The sequence below is a fragment of the Oryctolagus cuniculus genome, chromosome 20, assembly GCF_964237555.1.
Source record: "Oryctolagus cuniculus chromosome 20, mOryCun1.1, whole genome shotgun sequence".
NCBI lineage: Eukaryota > Metazoa > Chordata > Mammalia > Lagomorpha > Leporidae > Oryctolagus > Oryctolagus cuniculus.
The window spans coordinates 22361753-22377547 of record NC_091451.1 but is presented as its reverse complement, the minus strand read 5'-3'; the positions used below and the strand labels follow the sequence as shown (position 1 = coordinate 22377547).

Here is a 15795-nt window from a genome sequence, read left to right as displayed (position 1 = left end):
CCTGTGCTTTTAGTAATAATGTCTTAAGGGATAACGATAGAGCAAAAATAATAAGGGCAAGCATTCAGTTAGCACTTACTGGGTGCCAAGCAATATTCTATTTGCTTTGTGTTAACTCCTATCTTCCTAACAGCTCTATGGGGGGCAGGAATGATAGCTCACTTCATAAGCAACCGAGGCCCAGAGAGACGCCGGGGCAGCAAGGCCCAGGTTCAGCCGGGAGGCAACGCACCTCATCAGCAAATCCGCAACTAGCCAAGTCCAATCCGCAGGCAATAAGCAGATCGTCATCTGAGGCTGCTTAAATAAATATCTCCTGAATTAATATACAGAATCATGCCTGGGAAGCTCAGCCTGGGGGGAGGGGGGCACCTCTGGACACCCAGGCAGGGCCCTGGATGAGGGATCTGACGTGGGGCACGGCAGGTGTCCCTGGGGGACGGTGTCTGCTCACCTCAGTAACCTGCAAGAGCAGCGAGTCCTGTCCATCCCTCCCTGGGGTCTAGAACAATGCCTGGTGCTTACAAGTCTCAACGGACACTTGACCGACTGCACGAAAAGTAAACACCCTGCCCGTGGCCCATGGCAGCCAGAGTCAAGGCTGCCGCGGGTGGAGCAGCCTGTATGGGCCGTGAACTTGGTAACAGCCTTGGGAGGGGCTGATCCACCAGGGCCCCCAATATTCCTAAAGGTGACTTCACAGAGGGACCCACCAGCCCCCCCACCACCCAGAGCTCTTGCACACATTCGCAGTCCCCGAGGGGAGAGGCGGCCCCTCACTCCACAGCCAAACACAACTCAGCTGGTAACACACAAAGACCTGCAAGAGAGGCCCACGGAGGATCCAGGCAGGGGACTCCCTGCGGGGAAGCCGACGGGCCTTGGTATTTTGCAAGGAGACAACATCCACATCTTACTGGTGCAATTGAAAAAAGATAAAAACAAAGTCCGGAATCACAGGGCAAACAATGCTACTGGTGCTTCCCACCCCCCTTCAAAAACGTAAAGCGTTTGAGGGGCACACATGCGTCTGTGTGGCTTGGCTTGGGGCCGCTCCAACCAGCCCTGCAGCTGGAGGGGGTCTCAGCGTGAGAGACCAGGAGCCTCACAGGAGGGGGCACTGTGAATCCCTGCTCCAAGGGCCCCCGGACCTGGCCGCTCGCTTCCGGGGACCCCTGCACCCTGCACCCCGCACCCGGGCCCCACACTGCCCACCACGCACCTTGGATGGTCCTCTTGAAGAAGGCCTTGCAGGCCTCGCAGGAGGCCACGCCGTAGTGGTAGCCGGAGGCAATGTCCCCGCACACGAGGCACAGGCGCTTGGGGATGGCATTGAGCATGTACTCACACTTGATGGCCGAGTCCTCCATGAGACCGGGAGCACAGTCCTCGTAGCCCTTGCGGCACGGGGTGCCTCCCAGCCCTGCGCCTGTGAACATGGGCGGTGAGTCCAGACCGTTGGCGTGCGTGCCCAGGGCCAGGCCGAAGCTGCCGCTGGCGTCGGAGGAGCCGCTGGGGCTGTGGTGGCTGAGGGCGTCAACGCCTGAGGACGGACTAGAGGGCTCGGTCTTGATGAAGGAGCCGCAGCTGGAGCCCAGGTGCCGGTCCTCTGCGGACATTCTGTTCAGTAGCCTGCGGACACAGAGCGTGGGAAGTCAGCCTGGGCGGGCTGGGGGCGTGGCTCTGGCCCCAGAGGTAGGGCGGCTGGGAGGGGCCCAAGGAGATAACGCTGGCCTGGGCCTGGGCCCAGGGTTTCTGGCATTACCTCCAGAACCTTCTGGGTCCTCCAAGAACTGGATCAGTAAGCTTCAGATGAAGGATGCTTTGCCAATTGCTGATTCGAGGGTGACACAGGGGCCTACAGTAGAGCAGTGCCACGCCCCGGGCACTTGGCACAGTGTCTGATAACCCACTCCCAGGCACCCTTTGCCCAGGATGGTGGCCCTGCCGGGGTACGAGGCAAGCACACCTGTGGAACTCTCCTCGCCACCCTGCCATCGCCCAGAGGTGCCATTGCATCTGGCCAGGGCTGGCCATCAGCTGGAGGCCAAGGCCAAAGCCAAGGCATCTGGATTTTGCCCACAGTGCATGCTTGGTACAGGAGGACACACCTGCAAGGCGTCCCCCTCTCTCATCTTCTTCCTAGCCCCTGAGCGGCCAGCTGCACCCAGCCCTCTGGCCCCGAGAAGATGTGCCCCCCTCAGAAAGCACGGGGGTCACCCCTCCCACTCCGTCCTCGCCTCTGTGCTTCCTGGTCTCACCAGGAAAGTCAGGGAGCATTGGGAACAGCCACTTTCCCGGAATTAAAAGCCCCTCCTCCCAGACCAGGCTGGGTGGGGAAGGAGGCCAGCTAGGGTGTGATTCTCCTGCATCCCGGCTCCCAGGGTAAAGGCAGGAGACCTGCCCCTCTCCCAGCAGCAACGGGGAAAGCAGCTGAGCTCCCAGCAGGCGGGTTGAGGTGTGTGCGAGGGAAACCCAGCCGACCCCCCAGCCAAAGTGGGGATCTGAGGCAGGAGGCCTGGGCTGGGCTCTGTCTGCCCCAGTCCTGGCCACGTGGCCTTCACTGTCTGGGGCCACAGAGAGGAGGCTGATGCCCATGCCGGGGGTGGGGGTAGGGGCAGGTAGAAGGAAAGCAGGAAGGATCTTGGAGAAGAGCAGCCTTGTTAACTGGAAAATGCCTCGCGGGCTGGAGGGAGGGCATTAAGAGCATTGCCGCTGGGGACGGCCCCGCCCCTCTTTTCTGAGCAGCTCTTGCAAGAAAGGACTGGGGAAGGGGCTGCCTTATGGCACCCACAAAGCCCACCCCACGTCAGAATCCTTGGCCACACACCAATGGTGGGCGAGGGGGTTCCACTGTCCCTGGTCCCACTAACAACCATGCTTCCGAAGGGGCTGTCCCATCCATTCCCACTTGACCGTGTTTTAGGGCTCCTGCACTTAGCAAGTTTACAAACTCCTGGAAGGAGTGCATAGAGACAGAGGCTCCTGGTCTCTTCTGCTGCAAACACTAAGTTCCCAAGGCCTCCGAGCCACTCTCTGTGCAGCCCCGAGTCCTCCTCACATCGGCAGCAGCTGAGGGTCTCCTCCGGGCAGTGCATCTCTGACCAGTGCCTGTCATCTCCCCTGGGCACTGCCACCCAGCTCCCCTCCAACCACCAGTGGTGTGTCCCCAGGAAATGCCCTCAGCCTCACCGGATGTCATCCAGGAGAGAATGGGATGAACAGGCACAGGTGCACATGGGGGTTCCTCCCCTGAGAGACTCCTCCGGAACGCACAGAGGAGAGCTGGGCACCTGCGGGCGGAGTTTTAAGCCCCTGCTACTCTCCTGATGGTTGCGTTAAGCTCTGCTCTTCTCAGAAACATCCCAGGCCCAATGTGAAAAACCCTGCTGGGTGAGACGGCTCCCAGGTCCCTGGCCCTCTGTTCCCAGCCTTCCCCAGGCCCTGTGAAGCTGCAGAGATGTCAGGAGATACATTTGACATAAACAATCATTAGAGCAACCACTATTTAGTGAGCACCTGTTACATGCCACCTGCTACAGATCTGTCTGTGGCGGTACAAGAAGCATTTGCCTGGAGGGCAGCAGGTGGACCATCCCACCCCAGCCACTCCTGGGTGAAGGGAGGCCACAGCTTGCCCAGTTGACTTCCCCCAGCCCCACGGCTCAGTCATGGGAGACCCAGAAGAGCCCACGGTGATGTCCCCAAGCCTTGCTTCCCCCTCCTGACCCACTCCTTCTTGATTCAGAAGGACACAAAACATGCAATGAGGATGGAACCCCCACCTCCAAGCCCTGGCTCTATACCTGGGGGCCGCGAAGGAAACGCACTTGATCCTGACCTAGGTCAGGAAGCTGGCTACTAACAGAGGGCCTGAGTCCCAGCACAGGGGGATGCTGATGTCATTCCTCCCGCTTCCTCATTTCTGTGGCCATGACTGCGACCTCCCCAGAGTGCCTTTTCCAGGGGCAGTCAACACACGCATTTGGGGCACCTAGTGCAAGCCAAGTGCTGGCCACATGACAAAAATGTGGCAGGCACAGCCAGGACCTCAAGAAGTTCACGCTGTTTTGCAGAAATGACAGACGAAACATGGGGCTGTGTGGACGGCATGCTGACAGGGCCACCCCTGCTGCGTCCTTTGTCTCACTTCATCCATCCATCCATCCAACCATTCCTTCACTCGTCTTTGTAGATGGCAGTGCAGACCCCGTGAGGCCACAGCTTCCTTCTGCCTGCTGCTTTCCCTCTCGGGAGCCACATGGTTGCCTCTCTGTCCCGGGGCTGGCCTGCCGGGGGTCTCCTTTTGTACCACCTTATTTTGTCCCCACGGCCTATATGCTGGACAGTGTTAGCCCCAAATTGCAGAAGAGAGAGCCTGGAGCTGAGAGATAGCAAAGGTAGGGTACCAATGTTCTGCCTGCACGTTCAAGTTCCCTGCTCCCCGACACCGTCGGGCAGAGACCTTGTCCTGACAACCCCCCGGAAAAAGCAGACAAAATCTGCCTGCTGCTAAGAGCTCCCAAGCCATCTTCACGGCCATTTCTTGACCCATGATGTATTAGTGCAGAGGGAGGGGGCTCAGGGCGCTTCTGGGCCACCTGATCCAGGCACGGGGAAGAAAGTTCCCCTGGGAAGCCTGCCCGTGCCCTCCACCTTCCTTTGCCCTGTAGGAAATCACTCACACATCCATTCACAGCAAAATGTGAAGAGGGAGAAGGAGGGCCAAGAGGAGGACCTGGAGTTGTGATGAGCGAGCCAGCCGGCGGGCAGCAGGATCGCTGCGGCCACAGTCACGTGAAACAAGGGGGCAGGTGCCCACCACATTTAGTGCTTAGGAGGTGGCTGGGGGCCTTCACCAGGGCAGGGTGCTGGCACGGTGGGGACGGAAAGCACCACAATACAGTGAGCTGGCTGTGAAGGGTGGGGGAAGGGTGCGGTGCAGGTGCGTCCTGCACTTGGAGGTTGTGGGTGTGGAGCAGGAATGTCTTTGTTGCTGCTGTCAGAGTCCTCGGCTCCTTTGAGGAGGAAAGCGGGTGCTGCAGGTTTAAGGAATGTAAGGTATTTCAGGATTCCCGTGTCCATACCTGCCACCTGGGGCTCCTGGTCCCACCTACTGACCCCGTATCATCGCCAATCACTCCCCCCTTTCTCTCCACCGAGAAGATAATGAATTGCAGGCTGAGCATCCCTTATCTGAGTTCTTGGGACCAGAAGTGTTTGGGGTTTCTTTGGATTTTTGGAATATTTGCATTTACATAATGAGAGATCTGGAGGCTGGGACCCAGATCCAAACATAAAATTCATTTGTTCTGGACACACCTTGCACACATAGCCTGAAGGTTGTTTTATTCTCTTACTTTACTGGGGGGATGAGGTTAATACTTTATTCACTTCAAAACCTTTATCAGGGGCACAGCTCAGTTCTGGGGAAGGGGTGGCCTTGGCCTCCAGCCTGGGGAGAGAGTATCTCAGTGTTCACTCTTAAGGGAAAGATTTGGGCCACTCTGAAGGCAATTTTACACCGTATTTTTAAAAATAATTTTGTGCGTGAAACAAAGTTTCAAGGCGAAGAATTTTCCACTTGTGATGGCATAATTCTGGAGCATTTTGGACTTTGGATTTCTGGATTAGGGATGTTCAGGCTGTACAGCGTCCAGCACTCGTGGTGATAAGCAGACCTGAATGGAAGGGCTGGCGGCACGAAAGATCCACGGCCAGCGCTTCTCAGCTTCTCAGCCGGCAGTGCCGCCCTCCCGGCTGGCCTTGGGTGGAGGGGCCTGGGGATCTGGTGGATTCCTGGGCCTGAGCCCCTCCCATTCTGCAGGTGGGGCCCAGCCACGGCAGGAGCCTCAGGTTAGGGTACCACTGGGCTGGTGGGAATCTGAAAGGCACCTGTCCTGCCGGTGGAGAAGTTAGCTCTGGTGTAGGCAGGCAGGAGGGAAGTCTGTAGTCCACACAGGCTCTCCGGACTTCAGAAGCAGAAGTGTGTGTGTGTGTGTGTGTGTGTTGGGGGGGGGGGGGTGCCAGAAGCAAAGGGGAAGGCCAGGGGGCAGGGGGACAAGGGACGTTTGTCATGGCAGATGTGGGAGGAGAGCGGAGCAGGAATCGGGGCACAGGGGTAGTCCACTCTGCAGGGCCAGCAGAGCCCGGGGAGCCTCTGGGGGCTGCCCTGTGATTGTCGGGTGTTCGCTACCCGACAGATGTTGCTACCCCCCAGATGTTGCCGAATGTCCCCCCGAGGCCTCCGCTGCCCCAGTTGAGGACCACTGGCTTGGATGTGTGTATGGCGGGGGGAGAGGGGGTGGACAAGAAGCCCGGGAGCTGAGGGTTGGACACAGGAACTCAGGGAGAACAGGGTGCAAATAGAAAGGGGGCGTTGGGGGATGATGGGGGCGAGGACAGAATTTCCGGAGGGGTCAGTGGGAGGGAAGAGCCAGAGCAGCAAGGATGGGAGGGGGTTTCAGTCCACGGGGTGGGTGGCTGAGATGGTGTCCAGGGAGCGCGTGGCCTCGGGGTGGGGGTGGGGGTGGGGGTGGGTGGGCTGCCAGCTGTGCTCCCAGGAGGATGGCGTCAGGGCGAGGCTATCGTCCGCGGCTGGCTGGGCCCCAGTTCCCCAGTGGATCGATGACTATTGACACTGTAGGGGGTGGACGGAAGAGTGAGAGGAGCCCCCGGAGGCAGCCTTTTCCCTGTGACTGGCCTCAATTCCACCGCTCTCCGCTCACACATGGCCTCCCTCTTGCCCTGCCCAGTCCCAGCCCCGGCCTTGCCAGTGTGTGAGGTGGGGCCCTGGGCTCCCCAGCCACCTGGGAGGCTGTCGTTGCCCCGGTTGGACAGAGAAATGGGCTGAAGGTTCTCCTAACACGGTCACCAGTGGAATCTCGAATGTTCTGAACGAAACCCTGCAGTGGTGAATTATTTCACCCCGAACTGCTAGGGGAAGAGAATGTCAAAGGAATGGGCCAAAGCTAATCAGGGATTCTGTTCCACCAGAATCTCAGGACCTGTGGCCCTCTGGGGGGTCTGCTGGTGACCAGGAAGCAGCAGAGAACCTTCTGGAAGGACAGATGAGTGAACTGGGCTGACTGCATTCCTGGCTGGGGTAGCATGAACCCACCAAGCTCGAGAATCTGGTTCATGCAGGACTGTTCCAGAGCCTTCTCTAGCCTCCTGGTGGACCATACTCTGAGACGGGGGGTGGGGTGGGGGACCAGGGGCAGGATCACTTACAGGTTAGCCGCATGTGCCAGCATCGTCTCTGCCGGTTTCGCCACATATTGCTGTTGACTCTGAGTAACCAGGTCACCTGTCCACTCTACAGGAGGGAAACGGCTTCCGAGCACCTTGGACTCTTCATGCACATGTCAGCAATGCACTTGCTGACCAGCGGCCGCCAGAGCTGGTACCGAAGCAGACCCCGAGGTGCTGACCAGCGGCCGCCAGAGCTGGTCCCGAAGCAGACCCCGAGGTGCTGACCAGCGGCCGCCAGAGCTGGTACCGAAGCAGACCCCGAGGCTCTCCGGCAAGGCCTTATTTGTTAGCATCAGCCCCTCAGGCACCTGGAAGTTAGGCAGCTAAACCGCCTTTCAAAATCGTGTTAAAGGGGCTTGCACGGTGGTGCAGGGACATAAGTGGCCTTCAACACTGGCACTCGCATTCCCTATCAGAAAGCCAATCTGAGTCCCGGCTGCTCCGCTTCCCATCCAGCTCCCTGCTAACGCACCCGGGAGAGCAGCAGCAGACGGCCCAAGTGCCTGGGCCCCTGCACCCACGAGGGAGACCAGGATGGAGTCCCTGGCTCCTGGCTTTAGTCTGGCCCAGTCTTGGCTGTTGCAGGCATCTGGGAAGTGAACCAGGGAGGGAAATGGAAGATCTCTCTCCCTGTCACTTTGCCTTTCAACAAATATGATTTTTTTTAAATAGTAGTAAAGAATGCAGAATGCCTTTAATATGGTGCTAGGACGTGGGGGAGGGGCATGTTGTGGCCAGATCTGAATTACTGTTGAGGTCCCGCTTTCCTGTTGGGCAGGGATTCACAAGGACTCAGGGAGGAGCAGCCCCAGGATGAGCCAGGTGATAAACCAGGGCTTAGGATGAATCCGGCGCTGTGCGCTGAGGTCCACTCATTGTATACATTTATACATTGGTTTTCTTACAACCCAGGTAGTTCATGAATTCAAATCTAACTCCCAGTGGTCTGAATTGCCTACATGTTCTTAAACATTTATTTATTTTATTAATTTGAAAGGGAGAGGTAGAGATAAAGAGAGAGGGAGAAGGAGAGAGACAGAGAGAGAGAGGCCCCCATCTGCAGGTTCAACTGCCAAATGCCTACAACACCAGAAGCCAGGAACTCAGTCTGGGTCTCCCTCCTGGAAGGCAGGGCCCCAGCCACTTGAATCATCACCTGCTGCTTCCCAGGGTGCACATTAGCAGGAGGCTGGAATCAGGACTGGCACCAAGGCATCGGGACACGGGATGCTGGGCCAGACACCTGCCATGGCTGTTTCAGTAGATCACATTTGATCATCCCTGTGTGATTCTAATCTTGCACGTGCCTATCTCTCAACAGCAGAATAGCATATTTCTGGACAGACACACTCCAGCCTGCTGGACTCGCTGAATCACAAGTTCTCAGAGACCCCGCCGCCTACCCTGCCTTCAGACGAGGGAACCGAAGCCATGAGAAGGCAGTGACTTAGTCTAAGTACTAACTGGAGAGCCAGACTGGCTGGGGAGGAAGATCTGGGGGCAGCTGTTCAGGGGCAGAGACTCGGTGGGTTGGGGGCCCTCCCAGGAGCCCCGCTGATGTGCAAAGCAGTGCACCTGCCACCTCCACAGCCACGATGCTGCTCCCGCACCTGTCTGTGCCATGGTTTCATTGTATCTGACCCCCTTGGAAATACTTTTCTGATACTCCCTTTCTCTTTCTCCCCTTGGGGGCCAGCCCTCCGGGACCCGGGGCTGCGAAATGACCCAACAGCACAGTGGCTTCAGTGAGGATTCCCGCCTCCCTCCGCACGCGCTGGAGCTCAGGCGAGAATCTGTAATTAAACATCTTGTCGCTGGGAAGATTACTCAAAATCAGGCTGATCCCAGACAACTGATGGAAATCTCGTTCCACACAAATTACGGCATGGGAAATAATGATGGGTAATTAGCGCCTTTCATTCAGGGCCTTTTATCCATGATTTTCCAGGCTGCATCCATCACAGTGAGTAGAGAGGCTGTGTCACAGCAGGAGAGGCGACTGCACGCAAGGTGGCTGCCCCGGGGACAGCCCGGAGGTCCCAGAGCAGTGGCAGAGGCCAACGCTCCAGGCCACAGTGGATGGACGCTGCTGGCTCTTCAAAACATCAGCCCTCAGGGCCAGCGCTGTGGTGCAGTGGGTAAAGCCGCCTTGCAGTGCCAGCATCCCATATGGGTGCTGGTTTGAGTCCCTGCTGCTCCACTTCCGATCCAGCTCTCTGCTATGGCCTGAGAGGTGATGGAGGATGGCCCACGTGGCTCTTACTTTAGCTACTGGGCCAGCTCAGGGCTCTGACCACAAGTGGGTCTGTTTAGGGGAAGCATCAAATATTCAGAATGTGCCCCCGGATGATTCTCTGTGTCCTTGCTTTCAGTGGCTACTGGAGATCTGACACCTGGTCGTCCATCTGCCTTCTTCCTGTATGAGGCCGTGAGGTGGTATAAACCCCTACCTGCTGCCACTAGACAGACTCAGCAGTTCCCAGCCAGCACTGACAAGACACTGGAGGCGCTGCGCTGTAGGGCATAGGGGCTGGAGCTATGCTGCCTGGGGTCCAATCCGCCCGTTCTCCCCTTACGAACTGGGTTATTTCAGCTGCAAGTACCTGAGTATCCTCATGTACAAAAAGAGGGAAGAGCTGTAGTGCTCGTCTCACAGGATGGCCTTGGGAATGAGTGAATTAATACAGCAAAGGGCCCACAACACTGCCTGGCATACAGGAAGCGCTCAGTAATTGCTCAAAGTTGTTTCTCGCATCTGATTTGCTAATGAAGAGTCGGCTTCCATTTATGGTCTCTAAAAGGATCAATCTGACAACAAGCAAGACCGTCTTACTTCCCCTTTCCTCCCACCATCCACTCCTCCATGCACCTCTCCATCCATCCTCTTAACCACGCACTTGCAAGCCTGTTATGTCCATTGAGAAAGTCCCCTTTCAGGCAAAGGGGCCTCCTCCTTCCTCAGGCAACTTTCTAGAACTGACTGCCCAGCATTCTGACTGCTCTCCAACCCCAATACACTCCCTTCTCCCCTCTCTCTGGCTCTCTGCCCCCAGCACCATGTCTACACACACACACATAAGTGTGCGCACATGCACACATACACACGTATGCACACAGAGCTCCCACGAGAATTGCCACTTTCTTGCACACGTCCACCTCCCTGGCCCATCTGATTGAGCTGGAGGTGGGCACTGGGCCCACGCAAGGCCAAGGAGTCTCTCCCGTGAGCAGTGTGGCGCTCAGGGCTGCCTCTCCAGGGACAGAAGCAGCAAGATGGAGAGCTTGCGGGCCGAGCCAGGTGACGCTTCCCACCAGTGTGCACTGAGAGAGACGAAGATCGAAGCCGGCAGCAGAGAAGGCAGGGTCGGAGGCAGCGACCCAGGAGCCCCCGTCGCGGCGGGCACTCCCTCCACGCCCTGCGGCAGCTCCTCTCGCAGGAGTGAGTGTGGCCTGATGCTCTGACGCTGTAGCTCACACAAAGGAGCTTCTGACCACCAAAGGAACGATTCACACAACCTCTCACTCACTCACCTGTTCTCTGAATATCTACTGTCTGCTGGACACTCTCCCAGCCCTGGCTGTGTCGGGGTCACTAAAATGCACTATGTTGTCACATTCTACCATCTGTGGCAATGAGTGCATGTAAATCCGAGAATAGCAGTGTGTCTTACAATAGATGATGTGAAACATTCTATGAGACTTGGTAAGTAAGCGTAGCTGAGATTGCTATGACTCCACCAAAAGCCATTTGGCTTTCTTGCCTGAAAGACTACATTTCCCAGTCACCTTTGCAATTGGCTGTGGTCATGTGACTGGGTCTTGGCCAATGGAATATGGACAGAGGGATATAAGCCACTCCCCTATTTGGCCCATTTTAAAAAAAAAAAAAACTCCAACAGTACTCCCATAGGCAACTGTTGTCAGCTTTGGTGTTGTGGCGTAGCAGGCTAAGCCACTGCCTGTGATGTCGGCATCCCCTACGAGCACCAGTTCAAGTCCCAGCTGCAACACTTCCTCCCACTAAAGCGCCTAGGACAGCAGCGGAAGATGGCCCAAGTGCTTGGGTCTCTGCTGCCCACGTGGGAGACTCAGATGGAGTTCGGCCCTGCCTTTGGCCTGGCCCAGCCCCAGATGTTGCAGCCAAATATTTGGAGAGGGAACCAGCGGGTAGAAGATACCTCTCTCTCTCTCTCTCTCTCTCTCTCTGTCACTCAGCCCTTCAAATACATAAAGTACATCTTTTATTATTTTTTAAAGGTCTTTGAGAAGAGCCTCCAGGTACACTTCACACGATGGCAGTCCCCAGGAGCCGCAGAACAGGTGTCACCCCGGCCACACAGAGGACAGCCCTCAGGACGGCTGGAGGCAGCGTCCTGCTCCCCGGGGGCCCTGTCCCCGCCAGGTCCGCGTCCTCTGGGCCTGTGAGAATCAGCTGTCTTCTCTCTGCTCCCTTTACCAGGAGCCTTCTGAGCAGGGCGGCCTGGAGCTGTCATCACAGACGCTGTGCTCCCGCTGATGCAGCCCCGCGCGGAGCCAGCACTAAGGGCTCGGGTCACCTTGCTGCCTCCCCTCCGGCCCTCTGTGGCCACACCTTTGAGTCCCCCTGTGTGCACTCTCACTGGGCCTCGCTGCCACCTCCCCGTGTGTATCCTTGTGACGGCCCAACTCCGCCATCCAGCCCCTGGCCATGTGGCTCTTCCTGTGTGGCGTGTGTGCCGCAGGCATGACACAGGGCACTTGGGACTCCCAGCATCCCCCTCTCCTCCCGACTCCAAGGTCCAGCTTTGTGTTCACCGGCAGCCTGGGCAGACAGCAGAGAGCCGGCTTAACTCTGCTAGGCGGGTGGGGAGCTCACTGCTGTTCTGACCCAGGCAATGGGGACGTGGTGCCCACACGCAGAGCGCCCACTCTCGGCAAACTCCAAGCACAGCCTGCTGGAGCCAGGCGTGGGCCTGCCTGCGTGGGGTCACTGATTCCTTGCGACAGCTCCTTGAGTTGGTATTACCATTTTCCCCAGTTTCCAAATGGGAAAACTAAGGCCCAGAGGGGTGGAATATCTTCACAGGGGTTACACAGCCATGAAGTACTGCAGTCACAGCACTGCTCTGGCCCGCGCGGCCCCTGGCACTCTGGGTGAAGCAGGAGAGTCGCCCACTCTGTTTTCAAAATTTAATTGATTAATCAGCAAGGCAGAGAGGTATAGACACACACACACACGTATATACACACACACACACGTATATACCCACATCTTCCTTTTGCTCCCCAATTTGGGGTTCACTCTCCCAGTGCCTGCAACATCCAGGAGCCAAGAACTCCCCCTGGGTTTCCCACATGGTGCCCAAGTACAGCAGCCATCACCGGCTGCTTCCCAGGGTGGGCGTCGGCAGGCAGCTGGGTGGGACACGCACCCAGGTCTGCAACACGGCATGCAGGTCTCCCAGGTGAAGCCTTCATCTCTTGCCAGGTTCTGAGCACACGACCTTGTCCCATCTCAGGGTCCTTGCTCCGTACACGGGAGGGCGGGGCTTTGCCTATGCTCTTTCCAGCTCTACTGGCAGGCGCACAGTAGGTGCTCAGTAAACTGGCAGGCATACAGTAGGTGCTCAATAAACCTGTGTTGCATAAACAATGAATGAGGTCTGAGGGTTGGGTGGGACATGAGGGCCCCTCGTCATCTGAAACCAGTGTCGCACAGTCCCCAAGCCCAGCCTCCCTCAGGATGTGCCGGTCCCAGGACGCAGTCACAGGACAGGACCAGGGGCCGGGAAAAGGAGCCAGCCAGCTCCTGAGGGGCAGAACCCCTGGAGACCCAAGGGTTAGTGGTCCCTGTGAAAGAACCTCAGATCCACCTGGCGATCAATTCCGACAGAATCCCGATAATGCTGGCTTAAAGACTTTAGAAGGATGTATGGATTTTTCGTACTTTTTGTAAAAGCACTCAGAATCACTGAAGAGGGTCGACAAGCAACTCAGGCTACAGCCTCAGGGACACTCAAAAAGTTCATGGAAAACGAATGTAAAAGGTAAGTTTATTTTGGCATCAAAATGTTGAAATCCACGCATACAGATGGTCTTGGAAAAGTTCATGGAAGCTGTGTACTCCAAAAAAATTGTGCACGGATTTCAAATTCTTTTGCATAGGGCTCCTGCCCAGATTGCCAGGTTTGGGTTCTGGCTTTGCCAGGTGCTGGCCGTGCAGCCAGGGCTCACCCTCTCTGCCCTGGCTTTCCTCGGGGGGGAGGGCAGCCTGGTGGGCAGGGTCCGTGACCCACTTTGGAGTCCCTGCTTCTTTCTGCTGACTCCAGCTGCGGTCCCTGTCACCCTCGTGGGAGACCTGGATTGAGTTGCCAGCTCCCAGCTTCACCCCCAGCTGTTGTAGGCATTTGGGAAGTGAACCAGCAGCTGGGAGCGCTCGCTCTCTTTCTCTCTCTCTCTTTTTCTCTCCCTCCATTTCTTAAATAAATTCATGAAAGACACCTGCCCCACGGGTTTTTCTCTGAGGACTACATGACGTAATATGGCAGTGCCTGCACACGGGAAGTGGTCCATGAACGTGGGCCCCTTTGATCTCCCAGCTGGCTTGGGTGTACGTCCTGATGGCCACAGTGCAGGCAATCCCTGACCATTAGAACCTCAGTGGTCTCTTCTGACAACTGGGCACAAGGAGGAAATGGGGAACGTGGCGTGTGTGCCTACACTCTGGAAAGAGGAAGCAGAACAGGGGTCACCCTTGTTGCTGAGCCCTCTTCTAACCATATTGGGGGAGAGGCCGGAGTCCCCAGGGGGCATTCTGCCTATTGATCGGATAAATAAACAGCCTGCTGGCTCCATCAGAACGTTATGTTACATTTCATTTGTGGCTCACTAACGCAGCCTTCATCCCCTGAGACGATGCTGGTGCTGGGACCAGCCCTGCCCTGGCTGGAGAGCTGGAGGCCAGCCCCGCCTGCACCAAGCAGGATTCTGGTTCTTGCTCCTCCGGGGAAGTAAGGGCTTGGTGGGGGAAGACAGCAGCTGCAGGGGCTGGGGTTGGGGGGAGTAGGAGGGGAGAGTACCTGGGGGGGACGGTGTGGAGGGAAGAGTCGGGGGGGGGGGCAGCCTTCCTGACTGCGTCCTGCCTGCCGCTGCCTGCAGGTGTGCCCCTTAGGACTGAGGGCCAGGCCCAGGGCCTGTGCAGCTTTGCTGAGCGGCCGGGGCTGCCGGGGACTGCACCCCAGTTGCTGCACCCACGAAGCGGATCTGAGAACACCTGCCCCCCACCCCCAGCCGCGGGGATGTGTTGCATGGGGCTCCATAAGGACGCCAGAGAAGGTGCAGCAGTCTTCCCCAGTTAATCCTCACTCAGCGGGGAGGGACGCAGGCAGCCGGGTTTGTGGGCTGGAGGCAGAGCCAGGATTGGAACACAGCCCCCCCCCCCCCCACACACACACCCCAACCCGACCCGACCGGGGTCCTGAGTGCTCTGACTCGCCATTCACAGCTTCTCCACATCGCGATGCCAAGTGAAAGCAGAAAGGCGAAGACCACCCACGGCAAGCAGGAAACCCGAGCACACTCCACATAGAACCCCAGGAAAGCCCGAGAAACGGTCACCAACCAGAGCAGCCCAAAGAGACAGCCAAATGCCGCTGGGACCCTGGGTCGGATTCTGGAGGAGAAAACAGACGGCAGCAGGAAACCCATCAAAATCCAGCGAGCTGTGACCAGTTTCTGGATTGTGTGACGGTGCAGGGAGTGAGCAGAGGGAAAACTGGATGAGGGAGTTATGGGAACTCTGCACTCTCTGCGCTATCTTCCATAAAGCAAAAACTATTGCAATGAAAAGGTTTTTTAAAAATATTTATTTTTATTTATTTGAAAGGCAGAGTTACAGAGAAAGGGAGAGACAAAGAGTGAGATCTTCCATCCACTGGTTCACTCCCCAAATGGCTGCCATGTCGCAACGCCAGCCACGTAAAATAAAAGGTGTTTTTAAAAGTGGAAAGGCACAGTGGTAAAGACTGTGCCTGGGACCCCCATATCATATGCCATGGTTGAGTGCCTGGGATCAAGTCCCGGCTCTGCTTCCAATTCCAGCTTCCTGCTGGTGCACACCCTGGGAGGCAGCAGGTGATGGCTCAAATAGTCTGGCCCCTGAACCCACGTGGGAGACCCCGTTGGGAGTTACAGGCTCCTGGCTTTGGCCTGGCCCAGTCCTGGCCATTGCAGGCATTTTGGGGAGTGAACCAGTGGATGGGACATCTCTCTCTCTCTCTCTCTCTCTCTCTCTGATACACTCTACCTTTCAAGTAAATAAATCTTTTAAGAAAACGATTTGCTGAAATGAGCACTTTAAAAAACGGGAAAAGATGTACAAGGCCCACCCAACTCCGCTCCTGACGGGCAGGCCAGGGGCTCGTGTGGCCATGTGTGCCCTGGCCGGGGAGGCATCTGCCTGCAGCTTGGGCCTCAGCTACGCCTCCCTCTGCCCTCGTCTGCTCCACAGTGCCTCCTACCCTGGCCGGAAGTCACAGCACAGCCCTGCTGATCTAGAGCTGG

At 57.1% G+C, this 15795-nt stretch overlaps 1 protein-coding gene across 2 annotated transcripts in view; it reads right to left on the bottom strand.

The window, feature by feature from the left end:
- Window positions 1-15795, bottom strand: part of ESRRB (estrogen related receptor beta) — a 166523-nt gene that overhangs the window by 52428 nt on the left and 98300 nt on the right. For both annotated transcript variants that reach the window (XM_008272007.4, XM_002719576.5), the window contains exon 2: window positions 1223-1632. In XM_008272007.4, coding sequence (XP_008270229.1) covers window positions 1223-1632 — 410 coding nt within the window. The remainder of the gene's footprint in view (window positions 1-1222; window positions 1633-15795) is intronic.